Source organism: Poromitra crassiceps (genome assembly GCF_964638095.1).
Source record: "Poromitra crassiceps genome assembly, chromosome: 16".
NCBI classification, from domain to species: Eukaryota; Metazoa; Chordata; class Actinopteri; order Beryciformes; family Melamphaidae; genus Poromitra; species Poromitra crassiceps.
This window is the reverse complement of record NC_139645.1, coordinates 34,361,201-34,382,308: the sequence shown is the minus strand read 5'-3', so window position 1 is coordinate 34,382,308 and position 21,108 is coordinate 34,361,201. Positions and strand designations below refer to the sequence as shown.

General features: G+C 41.8%; 1 protein-coding gene across 1 annotated transcript in view; it reads right to left on the bottom strand.

Annotated features, from left to right (window-relative positions):
- Window positions 1-21,108, bottom strand: part of LOC310791603 (protein NLRC3-like) — a gene marked incomplete at both ends in the record, with an annotated part of 150,176 nt that overhangs the window by 27,907 nt on the left and 101,161 nt on the right. Inside the window, one exon of the mRNA XM_083653268.1 lies at window positions 3,564-3,719. Within this exon, the coding sequence (XP_083509394.1) occupies window positions 3,564-3,719 (156 nt within the window). The remainder of the gene's footprint in view (window positions 1-3,563; window positions 3,720-21,108) is intronic.

Sequence of the window (21,108 nt, the reverse complement as noted above, 5' to 3'; positions counted from 1 at the left end):
GTTACATAATCTGATTACAAAAAAACGGTAACTGTAATCTGTCACAGTACATTTTAAAATGTGTAATCTAGATTACAGTAACGGGGGTATAGTAACGGCGTTACAGGTGGGATTACATTCGCCCTTGCCTCTTCATTAATTTTACAAAATAACAACAAAAAACGGTGTAGCCTACTGTGGCTGGTGCGGTGCCAGTGACTGACGAGTCGAGGACGAGCGAGGCGGAGCAACAGCAGCAGCTGCAGGCAGCATTCATGATGACAGAGGCACCCGCGCCGCCTGATTTCTATTCGCACATAGGATAAGCAATAACCACGCCCTGTGGCGCCGGGATTGGCCAGGAGCGTTGTCTTCTTCTTTTGACAGCTGGAATCTCCCACAACACAAACACTGGAGGCCACGCAGCCCAGCGATTTCATGAACCAACTGAATAGCTCTTGAGAACGGACAGCGTGGTTATTGCTTATCCTATGTGCGAATAGAAATCACGCACCCACGCCTGTGGTGCCTCCTCCCACGAGTGCATTCACGTCATGGAAATATAACAAGCATTTCACTTTTACGTTTGCTCAGTCTTTAGACAGATCAAGCGTCTTCCACATGGATTCTACTGAAAATAACATTCCTGGATTAAAAAAAAAAAAGTAATCCAAAAGTAACTGAAAGTAATCCCTACTTTACTTTTAAATAGTGGTAATCGGATTATGTTACTAAGTACAATTTTTAACAAGTAACTTTAAGGGATTCCTATTTAAAAGTAACCTACCCAACCCTGCTCCCTGCTCAGCGGACTAGGAGGAGGGAAGTCTTGTTGTTGAATGAATTCGTTCATCATACAGTAGCCTAGGCTACACTAACCTATGAAAATATTCATTTGGGCTAGGAGGAGCAGGAAATCCCTCCGCTCGCCTTTCAATCCGGGAGCAGGGAATTTCACCTGAAAGTACACCACAGCACGGGAATGTGTGTATGGAGAGATATATGTGTCTTTATTCTGTGACTGAAAGTTTACATCCTGTAACCAAAGACTGTATCTGTGAGAAAATAAATCCACTTTGTAATCAAAAAATTGATCCGTAAGCAAAAACATAGATTTGAAAACAAAACTATCAACAATCCAATCAAAGAAAAAGATTTTTCATTCATGTGAATTAAAAAAAGTTGCATGCTTGGCTCTGTGTGAAAGCAATTTCTGTGGCGAGGGTGCGGTCTTTGCGGGACTCCTAAACTGCAATTTTTGAGCGATCTGTGTGTGAAAGAGCCTATAGTATAACTACACTCGTTGTATTATACTATAAGTACAGATCTTGTTACCCTTTAGTTAAAGTATAAATTCACTCCTTGTACCCCGTAGTTATAACTACACTCCTTGTACCCCGTAGTTATACTAAAAGTACAGATCTTGTTACCCTCTAGTCAAAGTAGTAATTGACTCCTTGTACCCCGTAGTTATACTATAACTACACTCCTTGTACCCCATAGTTATACTATGACTACATGCTTATTTGCGGGCTGTACTCTAAAGCGTTACCTAATTTAACGCTATTTGACAACAGTTTCGGCCATAGCCTTTGTCAAGTCTCATACAAACACAGTGCAAGACAGCCATTATAAAGACAGCTGGGCTGATTGAATGGACAACACCTGTCCTGTGAAAGCACACCTGAGTGTGATTACAATGACATCATAGGATCAGTCACGCAGTAATTGATAGTATTCTGTTACATCACCACACGGCCATCTTGGTAGGAAAATAACAGGTGATTGTGATCAATTTACAGGTGATTACAATCAAGTGACACAGCCAATGAGCTGTGTGTATTGTAGCACCAGATTGGTAGGAAAAATACTTGTGACGTCATCGGAATACTATGCTATGAATAGGCTACATTTAGACAGTAGATTAATCAGAACATTGATGTCACAGGCTGCTATATACCATATCATGAATCTATGTGAATAAATAGATTTATATAAATAGCCTAATGCATAGAGATCAATCCTGAAACAAGAAGAAAAAAGAAGAAAAGAGCTGGTTGGTACAGTTGTAGCCTAAGCTTGGTTTTCAAAGTGGGGTCCCTAGCAAAAAGGGGGGATAATCTATTTTCACTATAATTCCTTCCATAAGTAAGTAGGTTAAAACAACAATGAACAATGATATCACAACAGTCTAATCCTAATGCTAAATTAAAATGAGATATTCCTCTAAATCTGTCTTTAAACTGCAACAGAAAAAAACCACCTGAGTTTCCTCCCTTGCTATCAAGCTCAGGAGCCGCCATGTGGGTGTGTGTTGTAACAAGTTTGGGGGTGTTGTGTAGCTTCTGTTAGCCTCCTGGATAGCCAGCTAACATGACAGACTCAAACCACGGCAGTTGTGGGATTTCACACAGACTGTTTATTTATTGTCGACCATATAAAGCCTGGTCTCTACGGCACTAATTCTCTACACACATGTAGAAGCTAGACATAGAGAACGCTAATTCACACACACCAAGTTGTCACAGAGAAGAGTCTGACTTGCGTCTTGCATGGAGGCAGACTGGAGGAGAAGTGAGACGTAAAGTAAGTTCTTGCCGTAAAGTCAATACAATAACAAGGAGCGCCACACAGTGGACCAACATGTAATTGCAACCAAAGTGACTGTTACAGTGTGTGTGTGTGTGTGTGTGTGTGTGTGTGTGTGTGTGTATGTGTGTGTGTGTGTGTGTGTGTGTGTGTGTGTGTGTGTGTGTGTGTGTGTGTGTCTGTGTGCGTGCGTGCGTGTGTGTGTGTGTGTGTGTGTGTGTGTGTGTACAAATACCTATAGATTAGTTTTAGCTGTAAAATTCTAAATCAAAGATGGTTGTATAACAAACGTATATGTTTTTGAGATACATCTAGAACTGATACATTTTCTTGATTATGTTTCTCTTATTTATCCATGTTACATCCTTTAGTCAGAGTAGACTTTGTTCAACTTTCTTTCTCAAATTTAAAAACTACAGGACCATTCAGCAAACATCTGAGAGAACATGTCCCTCCCTCCCCCTCACTCCCACTCAAGAGTGAAGCGCCCGGCATGGTTTTGCGCAGCCACGACTTGGAGCCTTGCCGCCGCTGAGCGGCGACAGCGAGACTGTGCATACTCGAACATAACTCGTCCAAAACACGTCCAAAACGTTATCGTGTCGTTTACCAAGAACTTGCAATCATGTTGGTGGGGGAACATTTTATTGTCCCTCCATTTCAAAACTCATTCCGGTGAGCCTGCAGAAGGCTTTGCTAGATGAGGGACAAGCACGTTAAATGAGGAAATGGCATTTCCTCATTCCTCACAACAATGAGTTGACGACGCTAGACGGCGCAGAGTCACATTTTCAAAGAGCTGCACGCCCCTACACCGAGCTGCGCCATAGGACGCCCAGCTGCGCCGATAGGAAGCCCAGCTGCGGCGACCCCCTCGGCGCAGTCAGCGCCGGCAATTTCGCTCGAGCATAATTTGCGCTTTAGTGTTACATCCGTATCTACCCTGGTCAAACATGGGAAGCTTAAATCACCCACTGTGTCTCAGTATAGCCTACCTTTGAGTTGGTTGTAGGGATGCACCTCCTTTCCATACCAGTCTATGGCCAACGACTTTCCATGGTTCCACTGTATGGCTGTGATGGAGCCAGTCACAGAGGACAAGTCTGGCCTGAGGACAACACTGCCCCCTAGTTTCCCGTAGAGTGGTGTCTCTGCAATGACAAAAAGTATGGACGCTGTGACATTTTAAATGTGAGCATGTGCTTTGGCAGTGTCAGGGGGGGCGGAGCAGCAATGCTTCAGCTAGACATTCAACCTGGTCATAGGCAGCGCTTCCTATTAGGCAGAACAGGCCTCGCAGACCAGAGCATTTTATTTGTTATTTTTTTGCGAGGAGCAGTCGGCACTGTGACACTACCAGTACGTTACATTGTCAGATATCAATTCAAGTGTGTTATCAGAGCAGGCAAAACAATGAAGAAGCGTTTTCAGAGTGGCGTAGCTAGTAGCCTACTGCTGCCTTTGTTGGTAGATTAGGTTGGTTTTAGGCATCAGTCACGGTCAGGCTGACCCTCTGCTCACTGATTGGCTTTGATCCGGTCTGAGCCAATCAGAGAACAGAGAGATGGGGCGGGTCTTTGCAGAATGCTGGCGTGAAATATGACTGCCCCTACCTACTCCACCACTTCCACTGAAAACTCTTCAAGTTTCAGAAAGAAATACAGATGTGAATGGGAAGAATCAAACACTTGGCCATTACATCTGTTAACATCTACTCTTCGCCCCTGGTTGGCTTCCTACCTCCTGACCTCTTACTGCCCTCACACTGTGTTGATCTAGTGGCCTTCTTTACGGTCTCATTATAGTCGAGTGAGGCTCGGCAAGGCAGATCACGTGCGCACTCCACGCTCGGCCCGATGCTTTTATAGTCAGAACGGCAGCCAAGTGATCAGCATGTTACATTGTACATTGTGAGAACAGCCCATGGAAAGTCGCAATGAAACACTATTATGTGCAGTACTGAGTGCGCTTTCACTCTCAAACGACCGTACATGAATGAATCACCAAACTTGTTTTTACTGAATAGCCGTTTCAGTTATCAGCCCTGATAGCCTACTCTGTGCTGATTTTAATCTCTCTCAACACAACACATTTACTTGTTGAAATGACTAAAAACGAACAGTTACAAATCAAAGTTTTACCACATGGGTAAGGAAATGTGGTGAAAACACAGCTGAGTGTGCTTACTTCTTAATTTAATTTATCTCCCTGCAAAGAGCAGCGCTCCCTGGGAGCTGTGGAGGTACGCGCTGTTAGAAAAACCTTTGTGGCGGGTGGGTCGGAGTCCATTTCAGACTGAAAACATAACTTGAGATGACAGGTTGAGAGGCGGGTCATAGTAGCATGTCAATGATTTGATTTGACAATTCTGGAGCCTGGCTTTGGCATTGGCCAATCCTGGCGTGTTCCACCCCCAAATCGAGTGGGATTCAGTGTGTTGTGGTGCTACGCGAGTGGGATCCGCCGAGTACCAGGCAGCCAGCTACTTCTGTGTGGAACGAGTGGACAATCCGATGCATGAGTGCTGCCCGCCCGCCTGGAATCTCCGAGGGGTGACCCCTGACAACCAGGCTTTCAGTCGCGCGCCATTATCACTATTGCGGTAAATACAATATTCCTGGAATGCAAGTTTTAACGAGCCAGTTACATTTCTTTGCATTCTCAGACATTACCGTTTGATTTAGTTTGTATGTTCCATACAATTGGCCAAGTTAGTAGTTAGTTTATGGGCTAGAAATTCTGCAAGATGACAGGCACTAGGCGCCATTTTCTCCTTTATTTGGAAGAGAAAATGATGCTGAAATGAAGATTTGATTTACAGCTGCCATGTCGTGATATGATTGGTTGAAATGGGGTAGAAATTTGATAGTACTAGGTGACATCAGCAAATACTGTAGTACTGTAGATTAATGTTATGAATGAAATCTTGAAAATGAACTTTTGATGTGAAAAAGTGTGAAAAACCAAAGAAATTAGATTTTTGTGATTTGTTTTGGCATACATTATTAAATAGGTGCACTGCATACCATAGGTATTTGAACGAAAATAAAATAAAATTAATTTTTGGGTTCAGCTCGACTTTAACACTGCTAGCGAGACGTGTTATTCTGATGCATTGGAAGAGCCCTCGTCCCCCCTCACACACGCATTGGATAAAGGATGCCCTCTTCTTTGTCAAATTGGAAAAGATCAAGCATGCTATCCGTGGTTCAAATGAAAAATGTGCACAGATGTGGCATTCATTTTTAGAACATGTTGGCTCTCTCCACCTTAAGTCATGTCCACTGACTGAGAAAGCCGGATTGAGGGTATGTGTCCTGGTCGCATGTATACTTTTTACAACCCAGTTTAGCTGAAACCACGCCCCCATGTGTCACGTCACTTCCACTCGCTCGCACCGAAGCCGGCAAGCTTGGAAAATACTTGGGAAACATGAATGAAGATCTGCCGTTATGCAGCAGAGCGGATATAATACACTTTAAGCATAATATGACACATTAATTAGGCGGATATATATCACTATGCTATAATATGACATTATTTAAGTAGTAAAACTGATATTAACATCGTTTTTTCTTGGCTTTTAAATGTAATCATCTCTGATTCTATATTAGTAGTATATTGGGGGCTGCAGAGTGTCACCCACACAGCCATTTAAGGTCACTATGAAAGCAATGCAATTATAATTTTTAAATGGTGATGGTAATCTGAGAAAAATAACAAGTCAACGACCATAACATGATGCTGCATTTGGATTTTGCGACAATCGACTGTATCAATGCACCACAATTAAAATCACGCTCGTTTTTTTTTTTGCTCGCAGTCGGATTGCAGGCAGTCTGCAGTAGAAGGGCGTAAAAAACTATGTGTAAGTGGATGATCACAAAAAAGCAAAAAACAGAAGTGGCAACTGCACATGTGTCGGAGGAAGCATGGTGCTAGTCTACAGCTCTCCCCAGATCGGCAGAGGGGGTGGACTAGCAACCGGGCAGCAGAGGGGAATTTGGGGAGAAACAATTGGGAAGAAAATGGAGGGGAAGCAGAAAAAATGATTGGGGGAAAAAACATTTTATCCAGTGAGTTCAAGTTTCAAAAAATGATCTCACTAATACAATGAAATGGCTACTATGGAAATTAACATAATCACACATGAATACAATTGGGCTCATTGAATCATCAAGAGTCTCATCTTTACAGTCATATCCAAATGATTATGACTAATACTTATGAATAATTATGACTTTTTAGGGACCCCAGTATGCACATATATTCAAATAGAAGAAAAAATATCAAATGTATATCCTTTATGTAAAATAAATAAGTAAATAAACAAACAAACAAACAATCAAACAAACAAACAAACAAACAGACAGACAGACAGACAAATAAATAAATAAATAAATAAATAAATAAATAAATAAATAAATAAATAAATAAATAGTGTTCATACAGTATATAAGCCTGTAAAATAAATCCAAACTTACGGGACTCTGGGGTCTCTGCAGCCAGCAGACAGGCCCACAACAACCACATCAGAGTTACAGAAGGCCACATCCTCTTCTCTCTAACCTATAGTATATTACAGGATATTACAGTATATTAACTCATTGAGTGCCAGCCACTTTTGGAGAACGGACGCTCCCAGTGCCAGAGTTTCAGAGCGTTTTCAGTGATTTCTCGAGGCCCACAGAATATTGTGTGATATTACTATGTAAACACCGAACACGCACAAAGAACGATGAAACTCTCTTCTATCATCTGCAAAAAAAAGTTTATTGATACCATTTTCCGTTCTTTAGTTATGAGCCGGAGAAGATAGGCTGTTTTGTGCAAAAAGACAAATTATAAGCTGAGATATTCAGCTTTTGTGAAATGAAGCATTTCAAGCACATTCACTGACTCTAGCTAATATTTTCTGATGTAGTGACGTGGTGTAGTTGTGTGGTGCCTGCGTGCCCCACCCCCCTCTCCCCCCCTCAGCTGCAAACTCCTCCCCACACTAACACACAGCCTAACACGCACCCAGTCTATTTTCGGAGCGCTCCGTTTTTGTGCGCCGGGCGGCTCCCAGCGCGACACGGAAATGCCGAACCGGACTGCAGGGAAAGGTTTGGCCCTTCGGCGTCGGGTGCTGCCTTTCTGGCGGGTAATCGTGTGGAGAAACTATATGCAGACAGACAGACAGAGGCAGAGGAGCTCAGTTGTGGGCGCGGATTGACTGATGTTCGCAGCCAACGTCAGCTGCAGACAGAGCAATCTATATGGCTCTGGCTGCAGCATGCATCGGTTTCTCTTTGATCACAGCTTTTTCCTGCTGTTTTCCGGACCTTTCTGTAATCTGGAGAGCACTGTCGCCACCTAATGAGTCCGTAAAATAGGTTATACAACTTCAATAGCTCCCATATTTGTACAGGAGATGCCTGAGGCTTTGATCCACGTCCCACCGTCAAAAAACGCAATTGACGAACATACTCGTCCTTGGCACTCTACGTTACTAAACGAAATGACGAACATACTCGTCCATGGCACTCAATGAGTTAAAGTATATTACAGAAATGGATGAAACAAGTCAAATAGTTAAAAGTTTAAAGGATTACAGAATATATTAGGGATGGGTGAGTTTGAACGAATCATTCGGAACTTGAGACTCTTTTTACTGACTCGGGAGTCACGAGTCATCATCTGACTCGACTCGATAGTGTTGCATTATATATTTGAGACATAACTTTTGCTTGGAGAAATAAATTGAAAACTACTGTAGTCAGATATGACTTGAATGGCACTTGTAACATAAAGACAGGAAGTCGCACACACAAAATCTCCTCTGCTGTGTTTAATGGGTTACCCCAACATGTTTCTGCGAAAGTGCCTTCATCAGTAGGTGTGACCATTTTTATAGGGCACACCTCAAATCAGTTGCAGGTGAGTCATGACATTGAATACCACTTTTGAAATCACTCCGTTTAACGTTAGTGCGACCACTATTTTGACTGGCTCGTTTTGGGTGATGTAACAAGCACTCACTTTTGGCACATTGCCACCCCACGTTATCGCCTGAATAATGCATTGAAGGGTTTTCATGGAGTGGAGAATTGCTTGCTCTCTATAATCATAATAATAACAACAATAATAACAATAGGTCCCCCCATAACTCGACCATAACTCGAACCCTGTATGTGTGTATATACCGTATACATATATATATATACATATATATACGTGTATATATATATATATATATATATACACGTATATATATATTCAGAGGAGGTTTTTCCAGTGAGGCATAGGAGGATGGTCCTCCTCTATTAGATTGGGGATTTTACATAAAAAAATATATAATTTTTTTATTTTTTTATTTTATTTTACATTTTTCATTTTTTTTTAATAATAAAATATCAATCAAATGTGTTTTTTCTTATGTGCAGACGCTCATTTTTTCATTCATTATATTCTTAAAATGCTTCAACAACAGTGACCTGTGTAAAGTGGCACTCTACGTTACTATTTGAATTGACGTCGTTCGACGTTATTGGCACTCAATGAGTTATGACAAATCTTCCCTGATAAATACCCTATAGGTAACATAAATAATAATAATAATAATAATAATAATAATAATAATAGAGTAGCGCAGGGATGACATATTTTTGTAGGCTTTATCTAGAAATCGCCGCCATTTGGTTCTTCAGTGGAAAAGTCTATGGGCTTTTAGAATGGGGATTTCACTTAACACATTGAGTGCCAGCGACGCCATATGGCGTCATTAGAAATTTACCGTAGGCTGCCAGCGACGCCAAATGGCGTCAGTAACTCCAAATTGTTTTTTTGACGGGGGGGTGTCGATCTAAGCTTCTTACATCGCCTCTTACAATATTGTAGCTATTGGAGGTCTATAACCTATTTTACAAACCCATTAGGTGGCGACAGCACTCTCCTGATAAGAGAAAGTGGAGCCAAACACACAGAAGAAGTCGCTGGGGAAAAAGGAAATCGCATCGCATCCGTCCGTATGCATCGACATGCATGAAGCCAAACGCCAGCTGTGCCCGCAGCAGCTGCATCCGCTGTCACAACTGAGCACCTCCGTGTCCGCTGCGACAGCACATTCGCATAATCAGCCTTATTATTCTCAACTGGAAGCATGGGAGCCCGTGACAAACACACGCGGAACCAAAAAGCTGGATGTCGCGCACACTTCACTGTGTGTGCACAGCAAACTCAGCAGAGAGCCAACAGACACACCCAGGAGGAGGCGTGTGCAGTTGAGGGGGGGGGGGGGGGCACGCAGAGCACGCAGAGCAGCATACACTTCACCCAGACAGACGCAGACATCAGAAAATTTGCTTCAGAGTCAGTGATGTGCTTGAAATGTTTAATTTCACAAAAGGCTCATTATCTCAGCTCGTAGAAAAAAAGGGCTGTTTTTGGTTCAATCAAGCTATCTTCTCCGGCTCATAACTAAAGAACGGAAAATGGGATCAATAAACTTTTTTTTGCAGGTGATAGAAGAGAGTCTCATCGTTATTTGTGCGTGTTCAGTGTTTACATAGTAATTATTAAAAAAATTATATGACTGTTTTAAAATGCATTGCGGCCTATGTGGCACAGCAAGCAACCTTTTGCCCAAGGGCCGTGGCACTCAAAGTGTTAAATGCATACAATATACATACATACATATATATATATATATATCCATATATATATATATATATATATATATATATATATATATATCCATACATACATACTGTACACACACACATACAGGGTTCGAGTTATGGGGGGACCTATTGTTATTATTATGATTATAGAGAGCCGCAGGAATGAGTCCCGTAAACTTCCGGGTTCTTCAGTGGGAAAGTCTATGGGATTTAACATGGGGGTTTCACTTAAATGCATAAAATAAGTTCTGTGGTTAACAAAGGTTTATGGAAACGCGAATCTGGGTTCAGCATAATAATCTTCACAAACGTGAATAACTTTTATGACTTTTGGAACGTAAATGCGTTTTTTTTAAGCGTGATTTTTATAAAACGCTTCAAAAGGCATAAACGTTATTCATGTTTGTGAAGAGTATCATGCTGAACCCAAGTCGTTAAACTTTTGTAAACCACAGGCACAGACCTTATTGTATGCATTTAAGTGAAATCCCCATTCTAAAAGCCCATTTTCCACTGAAGAACCAAATGGCGGCGATTTCTAGATAAAGCCTACAAAAATATGTCATCCCTGCGCTACTCTATTATTATTATTATTATTATTATTATTATTATTATTATTTATGTTACCTATAGGGTATTTATCAGGGAAGATTTGTCATTAACTCATTGAGTGCCAATAACGTCGAACGACGTCAATTCAAATAGTAACGTAGAGTGCCAATGACGTCTAAAGACGGCAAATGCGTTTTTTGACGGTGGGACGTGGATCAAAGCCTCATGCATCTCCTGTAAAAATATTGGAGCTATTGAAGGTGTATAACCTATTTTACGGACCCATTAGATGGCGACAGTGCTCTCCAGATTAGAGAAAGCTGAGGAAAAACAGCAGAAGAAGCCCCGTGATGAAACGGAAACCGATGCTGGAGCCAGAGCCGTATAGATTGCTCTGGCTGGAGCTAACGTTAGCTGCGAACAGCAGTCAATCCGCTCCCACAACTGAGCCCCTCTGTCTCTGCTGCATAGTTTCGCCACACGATTAGCCACCAGAAAAGCAGCACCCGACGCCGAAGGGCCAAACCATTCTCAGCAGTCCGGTTTGGCTTTTCGGTGTCGCGCTGGGAGCCGGCGCACAAAAACGGAGCGCTCCGAAAATAGACGCTGGGTGCGTCTTTTAGAGGCTGTAGTGTGGGGATGAGTTTCTCCCAGCTCCGCCGGCATGCAGGCTGTGTGTTGGTGTGGGGGTGAGTTTCTCCCAGCTCTGGCATGCAAGCTGTGTGTTGGTGTGGGGATGAGTTTATCCCAGCTCAGCATGCAGAGATTCGTCGCCTGACGCAGGGAGCAGAGATTCGAGCAGAGCCACCAGAGACACGGAGGAGGAGTTTGCAGTTGAGGGGGGTGGGGCACGCAGGGCACAACTACACCACGCCACTACATCAGAAAATATTAGCTTCAGAGTCAGTGATGTGCTTGAAATGCTTCATTTCACAAAAGGCTCATTATCTCAGCTTCTAATTTGAAACGTCTGTTTTTGGTGAAAACAACCTATCTTCTCCGGCTGATAACTGAAGAACGGAAAATGATATCAATAAACTTTTTTTTGCTGATGATACAATAGAGTCTCCTCGTTCTTTGTGCGTGTTCGGTGTTTACATAGTAATATCACACAATATTCTGTGGGCCTCGAGAAATCACTGAAAACGCTTTGAAAGGGCTGGCACTGGGAGCATCCGTTTTCCAAAAGTGGCTGGCACTCAATGAGTTAAGAAGTTAAGAATAGGACGATTCAGCCTGACGTCACTGCCACCCAACCGCATTTCTGCAGGTAATAGTATGAGTTGTGCCAAAAAAACGTTAATATCTAAAAAACTATACATCACATCGCTTATATTTTGACATTCTGAGTGAGAACAGGATTAGCTCAAGAGTTTGATGTATAATATATGCATGTCGTGTTAAAGTTGTGTGAACTGTCGCAGTTTTTAAAATGTAAACAGAGTTGACCGGCTAGAGTCAGACACTCAAGCCTCGCGCCACTTGGGCTCCATAGGGTTCCATTGCCATTGCCATCCAGTGACGCGGTTTGTTTACCAAAATGCTGCTCAGCTGATTCCTCGTATAGGTATAACAATACAAACAACAATTAATGAAGGCAGCTGACTCAAGTCATTAAGAATAGACACCCCAGTTTCAATAAACACATAACCCAATGCCTCCTCATGCTTGTTGTGTTTACAGATTTGAGCAAATTGATACTCAAACTAAAGACATTTTCTGTATGTTTTTTTAGTTGGTTTTGTAACCACACAATATCATTTCAGTTAGTTTTTTCTAAAGCCTAGTTTATTTTTATATAAGTTAACTCATGTTTTTCACATACATCTCTTAGCTTAAGAGTTCTCCCCATTCCTTAGTCAAAGGTCTCAGGCTCAGCAGCTTTGTGAACATGTTTTAAGACAAAACTCTGAGCTAGGAACTTTTCGTGCAATTTAGTTGAGATAAAATGCTTTGTGTGAATTTGGGCCGTCGTCTAAGGAAGAGACAGCACGGGTCAGCTGATGTAGTTCTACCTTGTCCACTAGATGGAGACATTAACCACATCATACAGTGAACTAAACAGACCATAGGAGAACAGCAGAGAATGTTGTTTATGGTCACAAATGGCTCATTTCCACCGCAGGTAGTAGCACGATCCCGCTCCGCTCGACTCGATAAATGGTCTCATTCCACCACTAAAAACTATCCCAGCCCGGGTTGTATTGGGGTCGAGTCGTGCTACTTTTAGTACCTGCCTCGTCGTGGTTCTATTCTGTGAACCCGGGTTCATACGGTGACGTGAAAACATTGTTGACGACTGATTGGTCAGGCAGAATCGTGTTTACTCTGTCTACTGACTGTCATATGCAATGCTGGCGGCTGCATACCAGTTTAGTGGGCTTACCTTCTCTTCTGTTATGTATATTTCCATCAGTCTTTTGTGTTGCTGCCTTCGCCTCCGGTGAAATAAAATCGTGGCGAGTGTTCAATTGTCTGAGAAAAAAGTCTGCTGCTTGCTCAGGGAGCTCTGTAGCTGAGTGGAGGCTGCAGCGCTCCGCTAGGCCGCAGCGGGTGTTTGGTGAAGCCGCGGTCTTGCCTGGTGAGAGGCCGCGGGGTAGAGGCTTCACTCTGTTGCGCCTCTCCCGTCCCCGCACAGCGCAGCGCATGCCTGTGAGTTTGACTAACTACAAAGTGATATCCATTCTCCTGGTCGATTGTCACATTCGCCCATGTACACTGTAGGTCATTTAGAGGCACCAGTATTTCATAAACAGTTTAAAAGTTCTGTGGATGGATTTAATTGTAATGTTATGTTATAGCCTACTTCGGCTATAAGCGAAGGACAGATATGCGGTCGCTATGACGACCAGCTGTGGGCGGGGGTGGGTGGGGGCAGATGATCCGCGGTGGAAGCAAAACGTCCATCGAGCCGAAACGATTAGAGCCGAGTGGTGACGAGCTGTGCAGGGCAGTAAAATGTGGTGGAAATGAGCCAATTGAGAACCCAGGTTGGATATGCTGGCACTATAGGCCATCTGCTAACAGCAGGTGATTTGAAATACTTTAGCAGCTGGTCTTCCAACAGTGGACTATATATATACACATCAAAGCCATCCATCAAACAGTCATGTTACAGTACCTGTACCTTGGAAGATGTTTGCCTTGTGAGTTCACAGCATCAAGTCACAGAGACCTTCTGTCTTAATCTGGAGAGGAGACACAGACAGAGAAGACAAGCCTCAGTTCAGACTGTCTGTCTGGGAACATTTTCTGAGGGTGCGGCCATTTCCTCATAACTTCTGCCTGCCTTGAAACAGGAAATGAGTGAAAACCGCCTGGCTAAATAAGTCAATATAAGACATGAAAATAAAGTTTCCACAACATCACTCATGTTGAACTAGATCTGCTGATAGAGTCAGGAAAGTAAAATAGACTGGAAACTGTCTGGAAACAGATGTTACAATTAGGGATGGGTACCGTTCACATTTGAACCAATACCGGTACGATACCGGTACCTGGAATTCGGTACGGTACCCAAAACGGTACCATTTTCGGTACTTTACACGCTCTAATAACAAAAAAAATTACAGTTGTAAAAAAAATAATAATCCAAACTTCTCAGAGAGAGTGGTCAGTATTCACTAAAGCCTTCATATCTCAGGCTCTGTAGCACATAGAAACATAAAATAAAAAGCATTTGAGAGCTTAACCCTTTGGCTTTTCGTATTATATTTGCCCTAATGTTCATTAAAAAAATGTTTTATCTTTAACCCCAAAAATTAAAAATTAAAATATTCTAATGCATTTTAAGAAATGTTAATAAAGATTATGGCAAATGTAACCCTTCCAAATAAAAACCCACGGGTTTAAGCTCTCAAATGCTTTTTATTTCATGTTGATAGCTACTATACAGGCTGAGGAAATACATTCTGTTGAACCCTTGACAATTACTGCAGCAAGAGTAACGTTAGCGTTTAACGTAGTAACGTTTGCAGTCGTTGTGAAGACAGTGAAAAGCCCCGTTATCTAACAACCACAACGGCAGTGAAACAACTTATCCAGCTAACGCTAGCTAATTAAATAACGTTACTTGATGTTGTAGAAGTCGATGCCTCTCTCAACGTTACAGCTGAGGAGGTGCTGCTAACGTTAGCTCTGGTGCTGTAGGCTATCTGCTTCATTCACCCTCAGCCTATCTAAGACGTTACAGTCTTCAGCATTTAGCTAAATATATCTTGTGTTTGACCATGCTTCCTCAAGTTTGAGGTGTTTCCCTGGCCAGCTTTGCAATTCACATCACACATGTTGCAACCAGTGTTATCTGAGTCTATCTTGGTAAAGTGTAGCCACAGCTTTCGGCTGGTCCTGTTTTGCTTTCAGAACCAGAGTGACGTACTGACGTAACGCGCTCTCGCGTGTTGCCTTAAGGTTCCGTCGGAATTTCTATTTTCACCACTCTCTTTCTATTACTCAGATGCGTTCAAGTACCGAAATTTGGTACCGTTCGTTTTTATGTGAACTGGTACGGGGCAGTACCGACGTAATTCGGTCGGTGCCTGTAAAAGTACCGAGTTCGGTACCCATCCCTAGTGCTAATAGATAATTTACTGTGGGTCTTGAAAGATGACCAACAATTATGAAAATCTTTGGCCTGTGCTAAATATTGGCAGTCCTAAACTGGCCATGAATGAGTTAATGTTGTGTGTTTTTAATCACATCAATTGTAGCTGTTCTGAGCTGTGCTGTTAATGTTGTGTGTTTTTAATCACATCAATTGTTGCTGTTCTGACCTGTCCTGTTAATGTTGTGTGTTGTTTTAATCACATCTATTGTAGCTGTTCTGACCTGTCCTGTTAATGTTGTGTGTTTTTAATCACATCAATTGTAGCTGTTCTGACCTGTGCTGTTAATGTTGTGTGTTTTTAATCACATCAATTGTAGCTGTTCTGACCTGTGCTGTTAATGTTGTGTGTTTTTAATCACATCTATTGTAGCTGTTCTGACCTGTCCTGTTAATGTTGTGTTTTTTATCACATATATTGTTGCTGTTCTGACCTGTCCTGTTAATGTTGTGTGTTGTTTTAATCACATCTATTGTAGCTGTTCTGACCTGTCCTGTTAATGTTGTGTTTTTTTAATCACATCTATTGTTGCTGTTCTGACCTGTGCTGTTAATGTTGTGTGTTTTTAATCACATCAATTGTTGCTGTTCTGACCTGTCCTGTTAATGTTGTGTTTTTTATCACATATATTGTTGCTGTTCTGACCTGTCCTGTTAATGTTGTGTTGTTTTAATCACATCTATTGTAGCTGTTCTGACCTGTCCTGTTAATGTTGTGTGTTTTTAATCACATCAATTGTTGCTGTTCTGACCTGTCCTGTTAATGTTGTGTTTTTTATCACATATATTGTTGCTGTTCTGACCTGTCCTGTTAATGTTGTGTGTTGTTTTAATCACATCTATTGTAGCTGTTCTGACCTGTCCTGTTAATGTTGTGTGTTTTTAATCACATCTATTGTTGCTGTTCTGACCTGTCCTGTTAATGTTGTGTTTTTTATCACATATATTGTTGCTGTTCTGACCTGTCCTGTTAATGTTGTGTTTTTTATCACATATATTGTTGCTGTTCTGATCTGTCCTGTTAATGTTGTGTGTTTTAATCACATCTATTGTAGCTGTTCTGACCTGTCCTGTTAATGTTGTGTGTTTTTAATCACATCTATTGTAGCTGTTCTGACCTGTCCTGTTAATGTTGTGTGTTTTAATCACATCTATTGTTGCTGTTCTGACCTGTCCTGTTAATGTTGTGTGTTTTAATCACATCTATTGTAGCTGTTCTGACCTGTCCTGTTAATGTTGTGTGTTTTTAATCACATCTATTGTTGCTGTTCTGACCTGTCCTGTTAATGTTGTGTGTTGTTTTAATCACATCTATTGTAGCTGTTCTGACCTGTCCTGTTAATGTTGTGTGTTTTTAATCACATCTATTGTAGCTGTTCTGACCTGTCCTGTTAATGTTGTGTGTTTTTAATCACATCTATTGTAGCTGTTCTGACCTGTCCTGTTAATGTTGTGTGTTGTTTTAATCACATCTATTGTAGCTGTTCTGACCTGTCCTGTTAATGTTGTGTGTTTTTAATCACATCAATTGTTGCTGTTCTGCCCGGTCCTGTTAATGTTGTGTGTGTTTTAATCACATCTATTGTAGCTGTTCTGACCTGTCCTGTTAATGTTGTGTTTTTATCACATCTATTGTTGCTGTTCTGACCTGTCCTGTTAATGTTGTGTGTTTTTAATCACATCTATTGTTGCTGTTCTGACCTGTCCTGTTAATGTTGTGTGTTGTTTTAATCACATCTATTGTAGCTGTTCTGACCTGTCCTGTTAATGTTGTGTGTTTTTAATCACATCTATTGTAGCTGTTCTGACCTGTCCTGTTAATGTTGTGTGTTGTTTTAATCACATCTATTGTAGCTGTTCTGACCTGTCCTGTTAATGTTGTGTGTTTTTAATCACATCAATTGTTGCTGTTCTGCCCGGTCCTGTTAATGTTGTGTGTGTTTTAATCACATCTATTGTAGCTGTTCTGACCTGTCCTGTTAATGTTGTGTTTTTATCACATCTATTGTTGCTGTTCTGACCTGTCCTGTTAATGTTGTGTGTTTTTAATCACATCTATTGTTGCTGTTCTGACCTGTCCTGTTAATGTTGTGTGTTGTTTTAATCACATCAATTGTTGCTGTTCTGACCTGTCCTGTTAATGTTGTGTTTTTTATCACATATATTGTTGCTGTTCTGACCTGTCCTGTTAATGTTGTGTGTTGTTTTAATCACATCTATTGTAGCTGTTCTGACCTGTCCTGTTAATGTTGTGTGTTTTTAATCACATCTATTGTTGCTGTTCTGACCTGTCCTGTTAATGTTGTGTTTTTTATCACATATATTGTTGCTGTTCTGACCTGTCCTGTTAATGTTGTGTGTTTTAATCACATCTATTGTAGCTGTTCTGACCTGTCCTGTTAATGTTGTGTGTTTTAATCACATCTATTGTTGCTGTTCTGACCTGTCCTGTTAATGTTGTGTGTTTTAATCACATCTATTGTAGCTGTTCTGACCTGTCCTGTTAATGTTGTGTGTTTTTAATCACATCTATTGTTGCTGTTCTGACCTGTCCTGTTAATGTTGTGTGTTGTTTTAATCACATCTATTGTAGCTGTTCTGACCTGTCCTGTTAATGTTGTGTGTTTTTAATCACATCTATTGTAGCTGTTCTGACCTGTCCTGTTAATGTTGTGTGTTTTTAATCACATCTATTGTAGCTGTTCTGACCTGTCCTGTTAATGTTGTGTGTTGTTTTAATCACATCTATTGTAGCTGTTCTGACCTGTCCTGTTAATGTTGTGTGTTTTTAATCACATCAATTGTTGCTGTTCTGCCCGGTCCTGTTAATGTTGTGTGTGTTTTAATCACATCTATTGTAGCTGTTCTGACCTGTCCTGTTAATGTTGTGTTTTTATCACATCTATTGTTGCTGTTCTGACCTGTCCTGTTAATGTTGTGTGTTTTTAATCACATCTATTGTTGCTGTTCTGACCTGTCCTGTTAATGTTGTGTGTTGTTTTAATCACATCAATTGTTGCTGTTCTGATCTGTCCTGTTAATGTTGTGTGTTTTTAATCACATCTATTGTAGCTGTTCTGACCTGTCCTGTTAATGTTGTGTGTTTTTAATCACATCTATTGTAGCTGTTCTGACCTGTCCTGTTAATGTTGTGTGTTTTAAACACATATATTGTTGCTGTTCTGACCTGTCCTGTTAATGTTGTGTTTTTAATCACATCTATTGTAACTGTTCTGACCTGTCCTGTTAATGTTGTGTTTTTTAATCACATCTATTGTAGCTGTTCTGACCTGTCCTGTTAATGTTGTGTGTTTTAATCACATCTATTGTAGCTGTTCTGACCTGTCCTGTTAACTCATTCACCGCCAATGACGTCTTTGACGTGTTATCAGAAATAGCCCTCCCCGCCAATGACGTGTTTGACGTGTTTTTGTTTTTATTACTGCAGGGCGTAGTTCAAACACTTCCCCAGCCTCTGACATAGTATCAGGTCCCTAGCATCTAAGACAACACGTGAACAAACACATACCGCAGCTGTTGTTTTGAAATTGAGCAAGAGGAAAAGCAGAAAACGGGTAACGCTTCCTTGTGCAGACAGGAGAAACGCCATTGAAGCGCGCCTCGGCGCGCTGCACGAGCTGGAGTCGCCTTCCTCTGTGCCAGCCGGGAGAAAACGGGAGAAAGTAATCAAGAGATGTGTTTGATCATCGGAGGAATGAGGAAATGATCGATCAGTTTGCGAGGGCGGTGAGGACGTGTTGAATAGCCGAGGGGAAAACGGGAACGATCAAATAGCAGGGAGGATATGACAGGGAGACATGGACGAGGACGGGTGGACCAGAACAAAACAAAATAAACACACAACAGCAAGGCACAAGGCAGAAGCGGCAGTCACAGCAGCCCGCTGTCCTTTCTCAAGAGCTATTCAGTTGGTTCATGAAATCGCTGGGCTGCGTGCCCTCCAGTGTTGCTCCTGGCCAATCCCAGCGCCACAGGGCGTGGTTATTGCTTATCCTATGTGGGGTTAGAAATCTAAAAGGGGGATCGTGTGTAGGGGTCGACCGATATGGGTTTTTCAGGGCCGATATCGATATCGATTATCGGCAATGAAAGACACCGATAACCGATATTTTGGAACCGATATATGTTTGCAGTAAAAATTTAAATCTTGGTGTCAAAATTTAGAATAACACGACCCGTTGTTGAAATTCATTTTCTTCAGTTTATCCAACTACAATATTATTTGAAAATATTCACTCTATTAATATTGATATGAATCAAAGTGTGTGTGTGTGTGTGTGTGTGTGTGTGTGTGTGTGTGTGTGTGTGTGTGTGTGTTTGTTCAATCTAGTGGAGACTTGGGCACATTATCAAGATAAAGCTGTGGACTTATACTTTTAACAAACTAACACCGACTCACTACAGTAACAAAATAATAGAGGGTTTCCCTCCGCTTACACCTGACACTAACCTCACCCCCAGGCTCTCAAAGGAGAATACTGAAACAAACACGTTCATCCGTGCATCCGCTGATGGTTCCTTGTTTCATTCTAGAGTCCGCTGATGAAATGTCTCGTCCTAGTTTATTCGGTTCCTTGTTCCAAGCAGAGAGAGAGTCAGAGAGAGCAGAAAAAAAGTCCGCTGCAGCTTGCCCAGACATGCCTGCCTGCCAATGTATTTTTCGGACACGAAGCGCGACTGGATCAATAATACAGCTTCGCTACTGACAACCATGGCCATTTGATTCAAAAAGAGCGACGCTACACCGTGGACACGCACGCTACTATGGAATTAAAAACTAGTGCCCCATGCACTGCTTTGTGAGGTTACTAGGCTATTTTGCCCTCTTCAACAGCGGTGGACGGTGATAAGTTTGAGTTGCACTTGCACAGCAGACACCAACGTTACTCAAAGATATATGCTATCAGTACACAAATAATCTCTGTTATCTTATCGTTATCACTGCAACAATCATCTCTCTCACTTATAGACAGACCTATCTCCACACACTTTGCACTGTGCGAGGCTGCGCTTCATACGAATCGCTCATAAGATCGTGGTGTTTTTGAAATGTCAGCGTAGGTAATTATTATGTATATTAACTTTAGTACAACTTCGGCATGGCAATATCTGCAGCTTTACCTTAACACTGTGACTGTCACACAGTCGCAACAGCCAACTAGTCAAGTCCGCTGTCCGCTCCACAGAGGCAGCACAGCTCAGACGGCCACGGCCTGCCTCTGTGCAGGCTGGAGCACTGAGGTGTCAGATTTCATCTCTGAGCAGCTCTCTGATAGGCTATTGCTCGATGTGTAACCAATCAGATAGCGCTGTGGGAGGGACATTGCTCCAGATCACACAGAGGGAAGTACAGTACTGTAGGAGAGGCTCCTTCCAGCCGCAGCAGCTGCAAATTAGCGCATTTTTTTATTGAATTATTATATCGGCAAACAGCCAATGAAAATGCCGATACAGATAATCGGCAAAATGTTGAATATCGGCCATAATAATCGGCCAAACCGATAATCGGTCGACCCCTAATCGTGTGTGTGTGTGTGTGTGTGTGTGTGTGTGTGTCTGTCTGTCTGTCTGTCTGTCTGTCGGTGTGTCTGTCTGTCTGTCTGTCTGTCTGTCTGTCTGTCTGTCTGTCTGCACACTCACTCACACCGAGTAAACTGTATTGTTGAATGTAAAAAAAAAAGCACTTCATGTGTATATATA